This window comes from Aspergillus ambiguus, assembly GCF_047715705.1.
Source record: "Aspergillus ambiguus strain CBS 117.58 unplaced genomic scaffold BDV59scaffold_2, whole genome shotgun sequence".
Lineage (NCBI taxonomy): Eukaryota > Fungi > Ascomycota > Eurotiomycetes > Eurotiales > Aspergillaceae > Aspergillus > Aspergillus ambiguus.
Genome location: NW_027395515.1, coordinates 1,447,821 through 1,462,307, shown reverse-complemented (window position 1 = coordinate 1,462,307; position 14,487 = coordinate 1,447,821). Strand labels below are relative to the sequence as shown.

The 14,487-nt window shown below is 51.3% G+C and overlaps 5 protein-coding genes across 5 annotated transcripts; 3 read left to right on the top strand and 2 right to left on the bottom strand.

Annotated features, from left to right (window-relative positions):
• The first annotated feature begins 38 nt into the window (after positions 1 to 38).
• On the top strand, positions 39 to 2,404 carry BDV59DRAFT_52699 (cytochrome P450). The gene is made up of 6 exons (XM_073696558.1): positions 39 to 187; positions 269 to 1,178; positions 1,282 to 1,511; positions 1,570 to 2,005; positions 2,072 to 2,161; positions 2,233 to 2,404. Exons 2-6 carry the CDS (start codon positions 495 to 497, stop codon positions 2,341 to 2,343), a joined length of 1,551 nt encoding a protein of 516 aa, XP_073552717.1. The 5' UTR covers positions 39 to 187; positions 269 to 494; the 3' UTR covers positions 2,344 to 2,404.
• Positions 2,405 to 2,900: 496 nt separating this feature from the next.
• BDV59DRAFT_190716 (putative ubiquitin-specific protease UBP12) lies at positions 2,901 to 7,274 on the bottom strand (the record flags this gene model as incomplete). Its single annotated transcript, XM_073691794.1, has 4 exons — positions 2,901 to 3,652; positions 3,709 to 4,417; positions 4,475 to 5,856; positions 5,909 to 7,274. The coding sequence occupies 4 exons, from the start codon at positions 7,272 to 7,274 to the stop codon at positions 2,901 to 2,903; spliced, it is 4,209 nt and encodes a 1,402-aa protein (XP_073552716.1).
• Positions 7,275 to 7,742: 468 nt separating this feature from the next.
• On the bottom strand, positions 7,743 to 9,475 carry BDV59DRAFT_52662 (putative C6 finger domain protein). Its single transcript, XM_073696557.1, has one exon. The coding sequence runs from the start codon at positions 9,345 to 9,347 to the stop codon at positions 8,103 to 8,105; it is 1,245 nt and encodes a 414-aa protein (XP_073552715.1). The 5' UTR covers positions 9,348 to 9,475; the 3' UTR covers positions 7,743 to 8,102.
• Positions 9,476 to 10,463: 988 nt separating this feature from the next.
• On the top strand, positions 10,464 to 11,573 carry BDV59DRAFT_168959 (uncharacterized protein). Its single transcript, XM_073688149.1, has one exon. The coding sequence runs from the start codon at positions 10,873 to 10,875 to the stop codon at positions 11,302 to 11,304; it is 432 nt and encodes a 143-aa protein (XP_073552714.1). The 5' UTR covers positions 10,464 to 10,872; the 3' UTR covers positions 11,305 to 11,573.
• Positions 11,574 to 11,677: 104 nt separating this feature from the next.
• On the top strand, positions 11,678 to 14,164 carry BDV59DRAFT_168957 (PX and BAR domain-containing protein). Its single transcript, XM_073688148.1, has 6 exons — positions 11,678 to 11,979; positions 12,038 to 12,315; positions 12,370 to 12,636; positions 12,684 to 13,715; positions 13,781 to 13,894; positions 13,958 to 14,164. The coding sequence occupies exons 1-6, from the start codon at positions 11,889 to 11,891 to the stop codon at positions 14,051 to 14,053; spliced, it is 1,878 nt and encodes a 625-aa protein (XP_073552713.1). The 5' UTR covers positions 11,678 to 11,888; the 3' UTR covers positions 14,054 to 14,164.
• Positions 14,165 to 14,487: the final 323 nt, after the last annotated feature.

Genomic DNA, 14,487 nt, shown 5'->3' with positions numbered 1-14,487 from the left:
TGTTTGTTTGTCGTTGTTCCCTCCACCAATGGCAAGATAGCTTGCGCAACGTCAGTTCCTTTATTCACCCATGCTTAGGGTTTACTATAGGGCGCCTATGATAGCAACCTTCTCATAAGAAGTACTACGGAGAACCAACGGACTGATACAGATCTCGACTTGATGCTATCAAATTCAAGTATTATATGTAAGGCCTCTTGTTCTGCTGACATTTATGATCAACGTTCTGATTGACTGATTTCTAATCACACCGTAATTCCTTCCAAAGATAAGACTGGCTTTGAAAGCTCCATGTATAAACTAAACCGAAAACTACTTGACTACGCTGATCATGTGCGGGGTTTTGTAACCGTTGAGAGAGAAGTATGAGCCGCCGTGGGGGCCAGCATGACAGCGCCGCATAAGTGAGCCGCGTCCCTCACCAGCAACGCAGCAGTAAAAAAGAAACCCATGGAACTACCCTTCTGAACTAAATAACCTACTCTGAGAGCAAAATGAACCAGCTGAAGTTCCATGCTAGTTCTGGACCTCTACCGCTCCTCTTTACTCTCAGCATCCCTCCCCTTATATATCTGCTGTACCGCTTCATCATCTTTCCCTTACTCCGTTCGGATCTGCGCTCCATTCCAGGTCCAGCTGTTGCAAAACTAACCGACCTGTATCGACTATTGCTGGTCCGCTCCGACTCCGCTCATGAGCATCACCTCAGGCTTCACAAGCGCTACGGACCGTTCGTTCGGCTCGGGCCTAACGATGTCTCCATAGCCTATCCCTCCGTTCTCCCCATCCTGTACAACGCGCGGACTCGGTACCCTAAATCAGACTTCTACCCAGTCACAGGAAATGTATCGAATGGAAAGATCGTTCCTACCATCTTCTCGACACAAGATGAAGCCCTTCACGAGGTGATGAGACGCCCCATTGCGCAAGTATACGCCATGACGAACCTCAAGTCATTTGAGCCGCTAGTCGAAAGCACTGAAGCACTGTTCTTCCAGAAGCTAGGGAGACTAGCGGACGAAGGGATAACCTTTGACCTAGGCACGTGGTTGCATTGGTTTGCGACTGATGTTATCATGGAGATTACGTTCGGGAAGAGATTTGGGTTTTTGGAGATGGAAGAAGACGTGGATGGAATCATTCAGACTGTGGAAGACCGGTTCTTCTATATTTCTACTGTGAGTATCTTATGTTGCTCCCTATCTTTCGGGGAGGGGAGATGCGCGTTCTTTCAGGTACGAGATCAATCAGAGAATACCCTAATGCGACCTGCGTATATAGATCGGTCAAATGCCCTGGCTCGACAAACTTTTCCACAAAAACCCCGTCATTGGCTTCATTTCACGTCTGTTTTGGAAACCAAGGATGTCTTCAATCTTGAGGTTTTCCCTAGACCAAATCCAGTCTCGGAAGAAGGAGCTCCAGGATCACCCTGAAAAAAGAGACCAAAGACGCGATTTCTTGACACGATTTTTGAACATTCAAGCCAACTCCCCCAATATACCTGATCTGTAAGCCGCCCAAACCCATATACCATTTAATACCATGCTGAAATGAGACGTTATATAGTTGGGTCATTGGGTGGTGCCAGCAAAACGTTCAAGCTGGATCAGATTCCACCGCTATCACACTGACTGCAGTGCTGTACTACCTATTGAAGAACCCGGATTCTATGGAACTTTTACTTTCAGAATTGGAGAACGCCAACCTTCCCTCGCCAGTTCCCTGGGATATTGCACATAAGCTTCCCTACCTTGACTCTTGCATAAAGGAGGCTTTGAGGTTGACACCCGCTCTAGGCGTGCCATTGGAGCGTGTAGCACCGCCAGAAGGTATAGAGTTAGGTGGCAGGTATTTCAAAGGCGGGACTGTGCTGGGGGTGAGCGCTTGGGTTGTGCATCAAGATAAAGGGGTATACGGGACAGATGCTGCGCTATGGAGGCCCGGACGGTGGATGGAAGCGAGCGATGAGAAGAAGAAAGAGATGGAGCGTACATTGTTTGCGGTCAGTCTATTCAACCCTAGACCCCCCTTTCACATTGAAAAATACTGATAATACATTCGTTATCAGTTCGGGGGAGGGTCGAGAGTTTGCATTGGAAAGAACATTTCCTACCTGGAGATGTATAAAGTTATTCCTGAACTGCTAACAAGATTCAAGGTACGTCTTCACCCCACATTTGTCGCTTTGTACGTGAACATCCTACTGAGGCTCGGGCTGCTACGGAGTAGTTCGAGTTGAAATCGCCAGAAAAGGAATGGTCATTGAAAAACCGATTCTTCGTTTACACGAAGGGCGTTGAGGTCACCATTCAGCGACGGGGAACCCCAGGAAAAGAGTGAACAGGTATCCAACTTTAACTGTTATCAACGTCAACCTTGGTCCTTTACACCACCAAAGGTCAACCCGTCGTATTCGACATCTAAATAGAGTAACCTCTCAATGCAACGTAGCCGACGCAATTCTAGAGCCGGCGAAACAAATAACAAAGCTTTTCTTTTAGTATGAGACATGATGCAGGGGCGCGCAATTTTGTAACTGGCGCATTCCCCAAAAACAGATGCAAATGCATGGCAAGCCCGATCCGGCGCCCGCATGGATAGATGCAAGAAAACACTGAATGCTGCATCCGACAAGAAACATGAGCTGCACTTGGCCTCTGCGTGTCCACGCCACCCAGCGAGCAGTTAAACAGCACTTTAAAAGAGAGAAGCATATTTATAACCTAAGGTCCCATGGGTGTAAACAGCCCTTCACGAAAAAAAAAAAAGGAAAGTTACCAGCCACACGGTGAACATTAACAAGATCGTAGGAGATGAGACGATCATTGTAGCCACAGCATCATTCATTTCACGTGTCCAAAAAGAGAAGGTCCAAGTTCGTAAAGGAAGTCCAGAGTTCAGTCTTCATCAACGCGAAGCTCCACCACAGGTAGATCGTCATTGTCATCGTCGTCGACTTCGGTCTGGCGAGGAAGTGAAATTCCCTGGATCGGTACCTCTTCCATAGGGGTTCCAGGGCACACTCCATGGCCGGCCGGGGTATCTGCCAGAGAAATCAGGTTCATGTCGGAGTCGCTGAAATCTCCAACGGCTTTGTTGCTTGCGTCGTCGAGTATATCATCATCAGAGGTGGATCCCGGAAACATCGTTGTCATCTGTGATTGACCGTGAGCATCCGTGTCTCGGTCGAAGGACCAAAAGGGTTGTTGGCTGAAACGGAACGGCTCGGGTTGCCCTCCATAACCGAATTCATCATCAAAGTTCATACCTTCCAGTCGATTGTCCCCGTCGAGGCGTTCTTCCCCGGGTGAAGGGCGGTCCGAGTATTCAGGAGGCGAGTCATCATTCTGGCTGTCCACTTGGGCCCCAGTTCGCAAACCACCATTTCCCGGTTGGTGAGCTGCTGCGGCTCCGACCAATGCGCTCGACGACCCATTGTGGGAAGAGCCGCCGAGGCGCTGACCATTCCCCGAGGGAGACTGCCCGCGAGATTCACTTTCGGATTCACTCACAGGGCGTGTGGAGGATTCCGTAATCTCTTCCAAGATCTTCCCTCCCAAGGGTCGGTCCGAGCGACGGCGATAGAAAAGAAGGTAGGCAGACGAAGTGACCACGCTCTGGGGATCAAGGGGTCTCGAGACGGAAGAGTCTTTATATGTTAGATGAGCCTGCAAGAGAATACGGATAACGATATTTTATACTCACCGTTGTATTCATTCCACTGGCCAGTCATGAAGTTCTTAGCATAGGCCGTGTAATGACCGCCACCGAGGCCACCATAGTGGTTGTCGACGGCGAACAAGTCATAGATCAGACTCTCGCCCTCCTCGGGGGCCTCGACCCTACCACTCATATCGAGACCTTCGACGGGGAAGTCAACCAACACATCCAACTTATCTCGGAAACCGCGGCTGGCGCTGAATCTCTTGAGGTGCATGACCAAAATGTCGGGGGTCTTCCACAGCTCGAATTTCTTGCTGGCACGGCGATGTTCCTTGCATCGAGGGCAGTACCAGGCATCGTTCTCTGAGAGAATCTCCTCTTTGTTGAACTCATCCAGACACTCATTTAACGTGATACCCCTCTTTCTACGAGTCTGGCGAAGCTTGCGACGTTGGGAGAGTTCCGGGTCTGGAAGATGTTCGACATGCGTCCAGGTAGGGGCTCCACGAACGGGATTCCGTTCCTTGATATCTCCACCGAAAAGCGCGTCATAGGCGTCTTCATTCCAGTCAACAACGATTCCTTCGCCAGGACGGACGAAGGGGTTGATCTGGATTTCGGTCTTCCCAGCATTACCGGAAAGACTGTCCGAGGCGCTATCATAACCACTTCCGCCGCTCTTCTCCTGATCTGAGTCGTCATCGCCTCTACGCTTGTCAGACGCACCCGCAGACTCGCTAGTGGACTCAGACTGCGGAACATATTTAGCACCGTCACTAATCGTTACATCTTCCATTCGTTTGCTCACCTCTAGTTCGCTGGCGGGCTTAGTCTTCCGCCGGAATTCCATTTTAGGGTATTCCTTGGTGTCCTCCAGGCCTGACCAACCGAGCGGAACGACTTCGTTCTGGCCCTTCATGATCTTCAACGTAAAGAGGTTGCGGAAACGAGCTGGAATGGAGCTCTCGGGCATAGATTTCTGGGAATGTTGCGTTGGCTGCGCATCGGGCTCATCGGACGCATCACGCATAGAAACGTCGACCATGCCGTCTTCGCCATCCACGGATGATGTCTTGATCTTGGAGTCAGCCGACTGCGCATCATCCTCGTTCATAATAACGGTGTCCGAATCTTCCTGGTTTACCTCTTGCATTTCTTCTTCGTTGAGGAAATCACGAGTCGTCATTGTCGCAGCTCTTTCAAGAATCTTCCTGAATATCGCGTCGTAATCATGATTCTCTCGACGAGATATCACGATGTAAGACGACACGCCGAATCGCGTGCGATGCACACTTTGGGGGTTGCCGGATCGAGCTGGCTGCACCACCCGATTGAAGACCGGCACCAGCATGTTGTCAGCTTGAGGGGAATCAAAGCTAGGGACTCGTTCATAATCAGAACGACCATAGGAGTAGTAGCTTCGCGGAGGCTTGTCGGGGTTGTAGTTGGTGGGCACCGATTCTACCTCGAACATAGCGATCTCGTCATTCCCACTGATTTGGGAATCAGCGATGGAAGACGTGTTGTCGAACATCCTATAGATCTTGCCCTTGTACATGTCGCACATGATTAACCGCTGAGGGTCAGTTCCCATCTTCTTCGCGACCATTTCCTTGAGTGCCTTGATGCTGGCATTCTTGTCGATCTCGATGTCAACGATCACAGGCTTCCGGTTAAGGCCCAAATAGGATATGTCTTTGCTCCAGAGGTTCTCAATGGGCAACTGGAGGGTGAGATTGTTGAAAGGGTCGAAGATAATGCTGACCTTTTCACACACAGGGCAGATCAAGGTCGACTTGTACATGCCAGCGAAGAGGTCTGTGATGACGGAATCGTTGCGAGCCTTGTAGATATCCCAGCACTTGTTCGCGAACTCTTCCAGAGCAGCCCGGTTGTGGACCATCTCGTCAGTCGAGTCAGGCTTTTCAATATATGGCTTCTTTTGGATCCTATTCAAGTCCTCCTGGAGGCCGTCAAGGAGGAACAGCAAGAACTCCTGCGAATCCTGCTGCCCATAGCCCGAGAAGGCTGGACCGTACCGACCAATGGTGTGCTTCAGCTGTCGAGGTGCAAACGACGACTGTCCATTTTCATCATAGATCAAGCGAAGCAGGTTGGCATAAGCTTTGGCAACTTCGCCATTGTGAGCCAGTGGATTACTGGGGTTAAGATCTTGCTTGTAAACATCGTCTGAGATAATGAGTCAGCGAAATGTTCTTCAACCATGACGACAAAAACCCACTCAAGAAATAGTAAGTCAGCTCCTCTACGCTGCGAACACATTGCAATGCTGAGTTCATATAACAAGTATTGCCCAGGTTGCTGAGGCCGGTATTGCCACGCGGCTTCCCGTCCTTCCGCCGCCCTCTAATAGGCTCGACAACTGGTGACGACCGACCACTACTGCTTGGCGATTTATTTTTGAGCTTGGAGGAGACTCCCTCTTTAAGGTTGCCAGATGGGATTCCAAGTCGGCTCAGCTGCTTCTTGGACACATCAGACGCAAATTGGTTAGATGAGACCTGCTCCTCGAGAACTACAACATCACTCCCACCGAGGCCGTAGAAGTCCAATGACGCCTTTCCGTTGTAGTTCGGATTGTTGGTCTGATCCTTGACGCCCGTAACCAACTCGCGTTGACCCCCCTCTGACAACGAAAGGAAGGTGTTGAGATCGAGCACGAGATGCGTACCGGCATTGGCGACCATAGACGCAGCAGGCGCTGGAGAAGCACTGCGTGACGCAGCAGGGGTGATGGCTGCGGAGGCAGTGGCGCTGCCCAGACCACCCAAGATTCTCCAGACGCGGACCTTGGTGGCCATGTCGATGTTTGCGAGCTGCTTGGCCTCCTTCAGCCACTTCTGGTAACTCGTGTGTCGGCTGGCGAGGGTTCTGGCCGGTTTCATCGATTTCTCTCTCAGGGCCTGTGGGTTGATACCCGCAGCTGGGTTCACAAGCTTCAGGATGGTGAAGATCGGAGGGTTGATCTCATACTGGATATTCTCCGCCTCTCCGGCTGGACTCGTGTTGTGGGCATAGCGGACAATCGCCGGAGACTGGTTGGCCAGACCGTACCACTGCATCATGAGATCCCAACCCTCCTGGGGTACGACCTCGTAATCCTCGGATAGCTGCAAGCCTGGGCGAAGAGGCACGAACGGCTCTCCGGCCTCATCCTTGAGGCCCGCATTGGCCGGGTCAGTAACCAGGACCAAATCTGAGTTATCGACGGGACCAACGTCCCCTTCCGTGGCAGTTTTGTCACCCTGGTTGGCATGGGTTGAGCTCCGAGACATCACCCGTTTCAGCCATGCCATGGAGACTACATAACCCTTTTGGTTTTCCTTGATGGGGAGCATCATATGACGGGTGACCTGGGCGACTTGGTCATCGTAGGATGGAACCTCCGCCGCAGTGGACGCTTGCGATTTGGATTCGGTGCGGGTTGTGGTTGCGGCGGTGTAAGTCGACATGCTGGACGGTGTGGGGTAGATGTTGTCGGAGCCAGAGTTTCCCGCATCATCATCGTCCTCGGGGACGGTTGTATCCATGACGTCGGGGTTGGTGGGGTGCGAGTTGGGAGCGGAGCCGGTCGACTCAGTCCCCATGTCGACATTCTGGGATTCGGAGAGCTTCACACTGCCGGCAGAGGGCGATGACGGCTCCCGGCGACCGGAAGAAGGAAGACTGCCATCTGGATGTTCGGAGCCTGACATATCCGCGGCGGGATCACTGGAGAGGGTGAGACCAGCGCAAGCGACGGAGGGATAATCGACGGCGGAATCCGGGGTCGGCGAATGAGCGGAGCGAGTCCCCAGCACTTCGTCCTGCAGGTGGGCGGGAATGTAGCGGCGTGGGGGCGGAGACGGCGATGGCGGTTGGCTTGAACCCGAAGCGACGGCGGAGGGAGATGGAGGGGTGGGATTATTGGAGTTGTGGCCGTGACGTCTTCCAGCCTGCGAGGCAAACGACCAAGCCGGCGAGGCTCCTGGTCTGCGAGGCTCTGCTACCTTACGGCGCTTTGTGGAAGACGTCGTGACGGTGAGCTGCGCACGTCTCGTGGCAGCTCGAGGTAACACGGTGTAGGGAGAAGGAAAGAGGAAGGGGAGACCACACCAATGAAGGAGAGAATTAAAAAAAGAAAGAAAGAGGAGGGAATAAGAGAGGAGATGAAGGGCGAAATAATGACCAGTTCTTTGAATCCGAATATAACATTAAAAAAAAAAAGAAATGAAGAAAAAAGACGGAACAGAAATTGAAGTTGGACGGGGAAACTGTCTCGTTTAGTCTTGTCGGTCCGAGCGCTGACTGGTCCGGGGCCAAAGGCGGTGGAGGAAGACGGAGATCGAGTGGAGAGTGGAGGAGTAAAACATATACTGCGCAGGAAGTTCATCGAGATCATCATCATGCTGTCGTCCTTCAAAATCAACCGGTATCTATTTTGTCTCGTGGTATATTTCCTTATATCCAACGCTACTCCTCACTCCCACCCCCAAATAACACCGGTATAATGCATTATCGGGCAGGAGGAAACACACGTCCGCCCTGCTTCCATCGGGATCCCTAGCTTCATTGTTCGCAACCACTCGGCTCACATCCCCCAACGCCTTCATCAGCATGTTGCATTTCTCGCAGAGTAATAGCCCGCAGCCAACTGCTTCTGGAGACGACGCGTCAATGCGTTCCTGGAACAGATTGACACTCTGGATCGCGGCGCACCCATAGAACGCCGGCTCGATACACAACGAACACCAAGGGTTGATCTTCTTCTGTCCTGGGGCCAGAGTTCCAAATGCGGCTTCAAAATCGAACGATTCCGCCTCATAGCCCTTCAAGGCGACGATCTGGTGACCGGGACACCTCATGATGTGAATACGCTCCAACGCACACGTTACACACATGCGACTCGGATCGTGCCCTTGGGCAACGTGACCCCCTTTGAGTTCGAGGAAGCGCCCGTCACCTGGATCCGACACCTCCACGGTCCTCATCCCGAGTCCCACAATCCCATATGCAAACTGGTCACACCAATCACACGGGCGGGATCCGTCTTCCGGTGGTGCATACGTGAAGTTCACCGGGTGGGCCAATGCGGTCCGGATGACATGACTTCCCGCACTATTACTGAAAGGGGCGGTAGGGCTGGATGGAGGTCCGGATTTGGAGGAATCAGCCTGGATCTCCTTCGCGGGTAGCGTAGAATTGGGTTTATCCCTCTCCGGCCCTGCGATGCAGAAGTCTTCAGCCGTGCGGCATCTCTTGCACGGTAGTTCATGATCTCGGTCATCAATCTCGTACGAACATGGCTCCTTCGCTCTCTTGCAAGCCTCGCAAGCTCGTTTCCATTTTGGAGATACACATGGCTCACAGTCGATCTCATTGCCATGACAAAACGTGCAAGGATACGCGTATCGGTCCTTTGCAAGAATGCAGTCTAGTCCCAACGTCCAACACATTTCGCATCCTTGACGATCTGAACTGTAGGGTCCAATCTGGTCGGGAAGTTCAGGCAAGGGGGCTATATCGCGGTCATTTTCTTCAGCCGCCTGCGTGGCCTCGGCCAAAGCTTTGCTTTGTTCGATTGCAGCCTTCCACTCCTCATCCTCTTGGTCTGAATGCTCGTCCTGGTAGATAGAAAGAGATGCTAGGAAGGACTTTCCTGCCTCCGTATTCAAAGTCATAGCGATAATCAAACTCCTAGATTCCTTAGTCTGCTTGGCCGATCGTTCTGGTTCTTCCGGTCGCGCCCGCTTCTTCTTGTTCGCGTTGTCCTGTTTGGGATCGTATGTGTCGTCTTCGTCGTCGTCTATCCACGTAGATAGCAAGCACTTGGTCGTATTGGCATTTCTTTTGCGGAGCGAGTATTTGCAGTGGCCGTGGATGCCCGACTTGTGTGGTGATCTGTTAGGGTATATGAATATATCCTTAACGATGTGGAATCTCTCGAGAGTATAGGCCGCCATTGGTTACTCAGAGGGCACTGTATTCGCCGTAAGTGATCGCGGTAATAAGGGAAGTAAGCGGTTATAGTTGTAGCCGGGACGCTGCTAGATTAGAACTGATGTGATCGGAAGGTGAGGAGAAATTGGATATTGGAAAAGCAAGTAGACAAGCCATGATCATACCTTGGTGAAGATCTACGTAGGTAGTCTTTTCCTTGGATTCGCTTGTGTGCCGTTCAATATCAATTCACAGCAACTCCACGCCGACGACACAGAGTAGATAGGATAGGTTTCCTTATAAGTAATATGGTCATTCCGTATGTAATATAAAATAGTAGCGCTGGATTCTCTAATGAACTCAGATTTTGTGGTATCGGCAGTGTTGGTGAGGCGAGTCGGATCGAAACTGTCCCATGTGTTCTATCGAGGGCGGTTATGCATATCTTCCTTGCTGCATTGGAGTAGTGTTGCCCTATCTACGCCAGATATCTTGCTTTCATATCTTGACTATATGAAAGCTCCGAATCTATGCCCAAATAGCGGCGTCGATCTTGAAGTTCAGTACGTGGAATATTTTGTTCTGTCCAGATATCGTGCGGAATGCATCAATTCCAGAAGCCGGCCACCACATACATCAAGATCCCTATGCTCCAGCATATATACATAAATCAGGGTATACCAGCATGTTCCATCGACATAGGTAATTGGTAATAGCGGATGGCGATGATCGCCGTGAGTTCTAATCAGCGGGGGGAGAAGATGACCTTCCCGGTCAGCTGATATGGATGGCTCAGCCTCGTCTGACTGTCATATACACCTGATGCTGTACCAAATAGTCATCTCCCAAATAGCAAATTTAAAGAAAAACCTGTGAATAACTAACCTGACGCATAACAGCGTCCTTGGTGATCAAATTACAACACCTGGGGCGACCATGCGTATTTTGACTGCCGATATATCTTGCAGCAATTCGGGGCAATTTATCATGTGGGCTATTCAAAGTTATCGAAACATATGTGATCTCGGCTGTGCTGCGTATTAATATGTCTATATATAGATCCTTCACGGCGCCGTGTTCTGTTGACATATTTTGGGAAAATATAGCATGAGAGCAAGCCTCCCTGCCCTATTTTTATACCCTTGACGGCATCTGAGAACAATCACCAGTTGCGCAATATAAAACGCGCGGCATCCAAGATTTGTTTTCTAAATCACCAAGTATACTTTTCCCTGTCATTTCCGAGCTCCCCTCCCAGCCGTCGAAATGAAGGACGCCGCGTCCTCCAAAGCCATCGCACCGAACCGGGCAGAAACCTGCCCCAAAGATATGCTGAGTGACAGTGAAATCAGCAGCCTGGATCTGGGCCCTAGTGTTGACAATGCTCGCCACGAAATGAGGAACCCAGCTCCTCCAGAAGTTAAGATAACTCCTCCCTCGGAGGAGTCAGACCGAAGCGTCGCGGGCAGAGACGGATATAATGAAGATCGGGTCGAAGATCGTGCTGCAGCCAAGTACATAGACACACCGGAGAGCGAGAGAAGGACTCCACGCCAGAAGGGGCGGCGTGTCACTGCCATGTTTCGTACAATTTCAACACCACTTCTGTCGCCGTTGCGGACATCTACAACGGGTTCGGGCATGAGGCCAAGCATCAATCGCGCTAGGACTTCGTTTCGCAAGCGACATGCAGAATGAGAATGTGTTTTGCAGGCGACTTTGAACTGTTTTTGTTTCGATGTTGGTGGGTTAATGTGGACTTTGATAGCTGTTTGGAGGCATGCAACATGTACTAATGATGATAATGGCAAAACATGCGGTGGTGCGTTCGGAAGACAAGGATGTGCGCATCGTTACGAAGGAATAGACGAATTCGAAGTATTCATTCATTCTTACTACTGTCTAGTAGGTACAATGGACTTCCGTCTCTGCGAATTGCACAAGGTCATAAATTCATTATTTTGAAGCATACCACATAATTAGTTAAGGCAGTATAGCTGAATAAGCAGCACCGCCGTATCCTGGTCGGTCGACCGAAGGCGGTGACGTTGTGCTCAACTGATTCCCCGCGCATCTCCAGACGGTAATCCAGCAATCCAGCATCAGCACGACCTCAACAACACCCGCCTACTCCTCCAATTTCTCGATCAAGCGGTTCCCTTCATCTGTTTATAACATTTTTCTTTACCCTTCGTTGCAGCGTATGCCCTATTAGTATTAGTATCAACCTCGGTTCCGGAATCTCGCAAGGCTGCCTTGTCCAGCCTCTCCAGCCGCCAACCATGTGGAACGACGAGGACAACAACCCCTACGGCGCGTTCGACCACGAAGCTCATCTTTCCGAATCGCTTCATTCAGCAACACTGTCCCCTCGTATGTGGCTCCTTTGGCCGTTTGTGTTTTCAAATTTGCCCTTCCTGACAACCCCAAGAGCTCTATGATCGCGAGGACACACCTCCGTCCCCGTCCAGCCGTTCATCCACCCAAGACCCTCCTGCCTTCTTATCCCAACGACAGGACAGTGATGAAGATGACAACGGCGGATATGTGGGCCGTGATGCCAGTCAGAACTACCCTCGTAAGAGTGTCTACGATAGCCGCATTGAGCAGATCCTCTACGAGAACCCGGAGATGCCGATTCTGATTACAGATGCCGGGAAAAACCACGAAGGCGGTGGAAGCTATATAGTGTACACTATACGGACCGGGGTGGGTTCAAAAACCTATAAATGAACATCGGGATTGTAGTCTGACACTAAACAGGACCTAGAAGTTCGGCGACGCTACTCGGAGTTTGCTTCTCTGCGACAAACCCTTGTGAACCTCCACCCTACCCTCATCGTGCCCCCTATCCCAGAGAAACACACAATGGCCGATTATGCGGCGAAACCAACTAAGGCTAAGGAAGATACCGCGATTATTGAGCTTCGGAAGCGGATGCTGGCCGTCTTTCTTAACCGATGCCGTCAAATGAAGGAGGTCCGAGAGGATGGTGTCTGGTGGAGGTTCCTCGACCCCAACGTTAGTTGGGTATGTACTCAACCGAGCTATTCTTGATTCCTGCTGACGTGCAACAGAGTGAAGTGCTTCATTCACACCCTGCGTCGTCCGTACCGAAGAATAACCTCAAAGCGCCACCACTTGATCCTGCAAACCCAACAGCCGCTCACGCTTGGCTTCCGGTGCCAGCTGCCTCTGCAAAGCTCAAGACCGCCTCCGGGACATCTCCCACAGAAGCTCCCGGCCCTGACGTTATAGGTCGTTTTCCTCCCGAGTCGCGTAAGCTGAGCGAACAAGAGCTGGACCCATATTTCATCAACTTCGAAGCCTCAACGAGGGAACTAGAGCTTCTTCTCCAGGGAAATATCGAAAAAGTGAACCGTCGGACACTTGCGCACTTGTCGTCGCTATCTGCAGATCTGATGGAGCTGGGAGCCCGCTACAATGGATTCTCATTGTCCGAACAGTCGCCCACCGTGGCCGCTGCCATTGAACGGATCGGTCAGGCGGCGGATACGTCTTATATCGAAACTGAGGAGTTATCCTCCGCCCTGGGTGCGAGCTTTGCTGAGCCAATGCGAGAAAGCGCCCAATTCGCCAGCGTTGTCCGTAGTGTCCTTCGGTATCGCGTGCTTAAGCGCGTGCAAGACGATATGACACGCGACGAACTTGCAAAGAAAAAGACGCTCCTTGACTCTTTAGAGCGCAGCGAGCTTGAAGCGAAGCGTATTGAGCAGTACCTCAACCGCACCTCCCCTCAACCCGCCGGAACGAAACCTCAGCGCTCCTTATCCGCCTCTTCTGGTACAAGTGCCCGAAGTGGATCCGAAGGCGAGTCCCATCCTGGAGGATCAGATGATGGAGCTTCCATTGGGTCGGATTTCCCTCCTACTCATGGAGAGTCAGCAGTTCCTGCCGCTCCCGCTTCGCCCAGAAGGTCGGGTTCAGGGCCGTCGTCGCCTCCGACGCACCGTAAAACTTCGAGCGGGACATTTATGGGCAACAAAATCTTTGGACGTATCAGCCATGCCGTCCATGGGTTTGTCGACGTTGACCCGGAAAGGACTCGGCGCGATCAAATTGGCAAGACAAAGGAGAGTTTACTCCAGGTAAGTGCAGGAAGTACTAGATTTGATTTCGCAATGGCGCACGTGCTAACTGATATTCCCTGCAGTTGGAGCAAGCCCTGGAGGTTTCGGAGAAAGACGTTAAAGACGCCAGTGCTGGCGTTTTGCAGGATCTCAAGCGCTTCCAGAAAGATAAAGAAGCGGATCTGCGACAGTACATGGTATGCATGCTGACATGATATGATTCGAATGCGCGATGCGCGACGCTAATGCGGAATTTACAGGTTGCTTACGCCAGGTGCCATCTGGATTGGGCGCGGAAGAACCTGGAAACGTGGACGGAAGCCAAAGATGAAGTGGATAAGATCGTGGCTCGGTAATGTCTTGGTTTAGCAGCAGCAGAGAAGCCAACAGTCGGCGTTTAGGGTTCATTTGTTCTCTGGTGGTGTAGTTTGAACTAGATATTGTGAATTGTATCTTCTTACCTGATGACCGTCCGGAGTATATCCAGATGTGTCTGTTGCACAGACCCATCGAATGCTCCGGTGAAATTCCTACAAGTCCAGAGGCTCACCCTTTTAGCTTCCTTCTACGCGAGGCTGAAATAAGATTGCGTAGATGGATGGATTGCGCCATCTGAGCGCCTCTTGACGATCACCGGCCAACGATCGACAGAACTAAGCATAAAGGATCACCAGGCACGCTTTTTGCAACGTCATCTTCTTTGGCAGCTCTCACAGTCGCACATCATCCCCAATCATTTCTGGCGCAAATTCCTCCGGGTGCTTGTTCTAAAATCGCATTCCGCATCCGA

Excerpts from the sequence above, each read along its gene's own strand:
- BDV59DRAFT_52662 (XM_073696557.1), bottom strand. The coding sequence starts at position 9,347 with ATGACTTTGAATACGGAGGCAGGAAAGTCCTTCCTAGCATCTCTTTCT.
- BDV59DRAFT_52699 (XM_073696558.1), top strand. The coding sequence starts at position 495 with ATGAACCAGCTGAAGTTCCATGCTAGTTCTGGACCTCTACCGCTCCTC. Across the intron at positions 1,179-1,281 it reads GGTTCTTCTATATTTCTACT|ATCGGTCAAATGCCCTGGCT; the intron begins GTGAGTATCTTA and ends CTGCGTATATAG. Across the intron at positions 2,162-2,232 it reads AACTGCTAACAAGATTCAAG|TTCGAGTTGAAATCGCCAGA; the intron begins GTACGTCTTCAC and ends GCTACGGAGTAG.
- BDV59DRAFT_168959 (XM_073688149.1), top strand. The coding sequence starts at position 10,873 with ATGAAGGACGCCGCGTCCTCCAAAGCCATCGCACCGAACCGGGCAGAA.
- BDV59DRAFT_168957 (XM_073688148.1), top strand. The coding sequence starts at position 11,889 with ATGTGGAACGACGAGGACAACAACCCCTACGGCGCGTTCGACCACGAA. Across the intron at positions 12,316-12,369 it reads TGTACACTATACGGACCGGG|GACCTAGAAGTTCGGCGACG; the intron begins GTGGGTTCAAAA and ends GACACTAAACAG. Across the intron at positions 13,895-13,957 it reads CGGATCTGCGACAGTACATG|GTTGCTTACGCCAGGTGCCA; the intron begins GTATGCATGCTG and ends CGGAATTTACAG.